Below are 1,022 nucleotides of genomic sequence, written 5' to 3' on the forward strand. Positions count from 1 at the left end.
AAACAGTCAGTCAGACCTGTTAAACAGTCAGACCTGTTAAACAGTCAGACCTGTTGAAACAGTCAGACCTGTTGAAACAGTCAGACCTGTTAAACAGTCAGACCTGTTAAACAGTCAGACCTGTTAAAACAGTCAGTCAGACCTGTTAATTGGACCTGTGATTGTTTTAAACAGTCAGTCAGACCTGGTCAGGTGTGCAGGACCTTACCTTGCAGTATTTCTTCATACAGAGCGTGGACTCCTTCAGGGATGATGACAGCCAGGGCAGTCCCACAGAGCAGCCCTGCTCCCAGCACAGTCACCAGCTTCAGCTTGTCCTGGACACACACTGCTGTTTACACAACACACACTGAACAACACCAACACACACAAGGCTCTGCTTGGTAACAACTCACCTCTGAGAAGTTGACAGCTAAAGGGATTGTCCCGGCCACATAACAGCCCACCAACATCGCCAGTGACAGCAGGCTGATCGAGCTGAAATCATCCATTATTGCACCTTTTCTCTTTAGGCTAATACAGCTAATGCTAAACCATCAAACACACACTGCGCCTACACGTCTGACACACAACCTGGAGCTGATCAGGTCCAACAGCATGCCCTGAAACACGCCTGGGACGAGCTTTAGTTCATCTAATAACCGTCACAAGCTTCCTCCTGGTGTCTGCTCCCAAACATGAACTACCCGCTGCAGGCTGCGGCCTGCTTAGCTATGCTAAGCTAACTAGCTTCGGTGTTTCTTCGATAATCGCGCTTCACAAACAAAGAGTTCCGCCGTGTTATCCTGGCCTTGTACGACTGATTTACTCTGAATTATACACAAGTCACCCACTAAACGTTGCTGTTAAAAAACCAGACCGCAACTTTCCGACTTGGTGAGCCGCAAACAGAACTGTGACAGAACCGGAAGAACTGCTTAGTACTTCCGGTTCAGGTCTTCACTCAGCATGCCACGTATCTGCGGAACGCGTTGGAGGGACGAAGATTGATTTATTACTGCTCGAAAAACAAAACTTTATAT

General features: G+C 47.7%; 1 protein-coding gene across 1 annotated transcript in view; it reads right to left on the bottom strand.

The window, feature by feature from the left end:
* slc39a9 (solute carrier family 39 member 9) overlaps window positions 1-951 on the bottom strand; it is a 12,459-nt gene extending 11,508 nt beyond the window's left edge. The window contains exons 1-2 of the mRNA XM_014032444.1: window positions 396-951; window positions 209-317 (exon numbers count right to left, since the gene is read on the bottom strand). Of these exons, the coding sequence (XP_013887898.1) occupies window positions 209-317; window positions 396-491 (205 nt within the window). The 5' untranslated portion in view covers window positions 492-951. The remainder of the gene's footprint in view (window positions 1-208; window positions 318-395) is intronic.
* Window positions 952-1,022: the final 71 nt, after the last annotated feature.

Source organism: Austrofundulus limnaeus, unplaced genomic scaffold, assembly GCF_001266775.1.
Source record: "Austrofundulus limnaeus strain Quisiro unplaced genomic scaffold, Austrofundulus_limnaeus-1.0 Scaffold1452, whole genome shotgun sequence".
Lineage (NCBI taxonomy): Eukaryota > Metazoa > Chordata > Actinopteri > Cyprinodontiformes > Rivulidae > Austrofundulus > Austrofundulus limnaeus.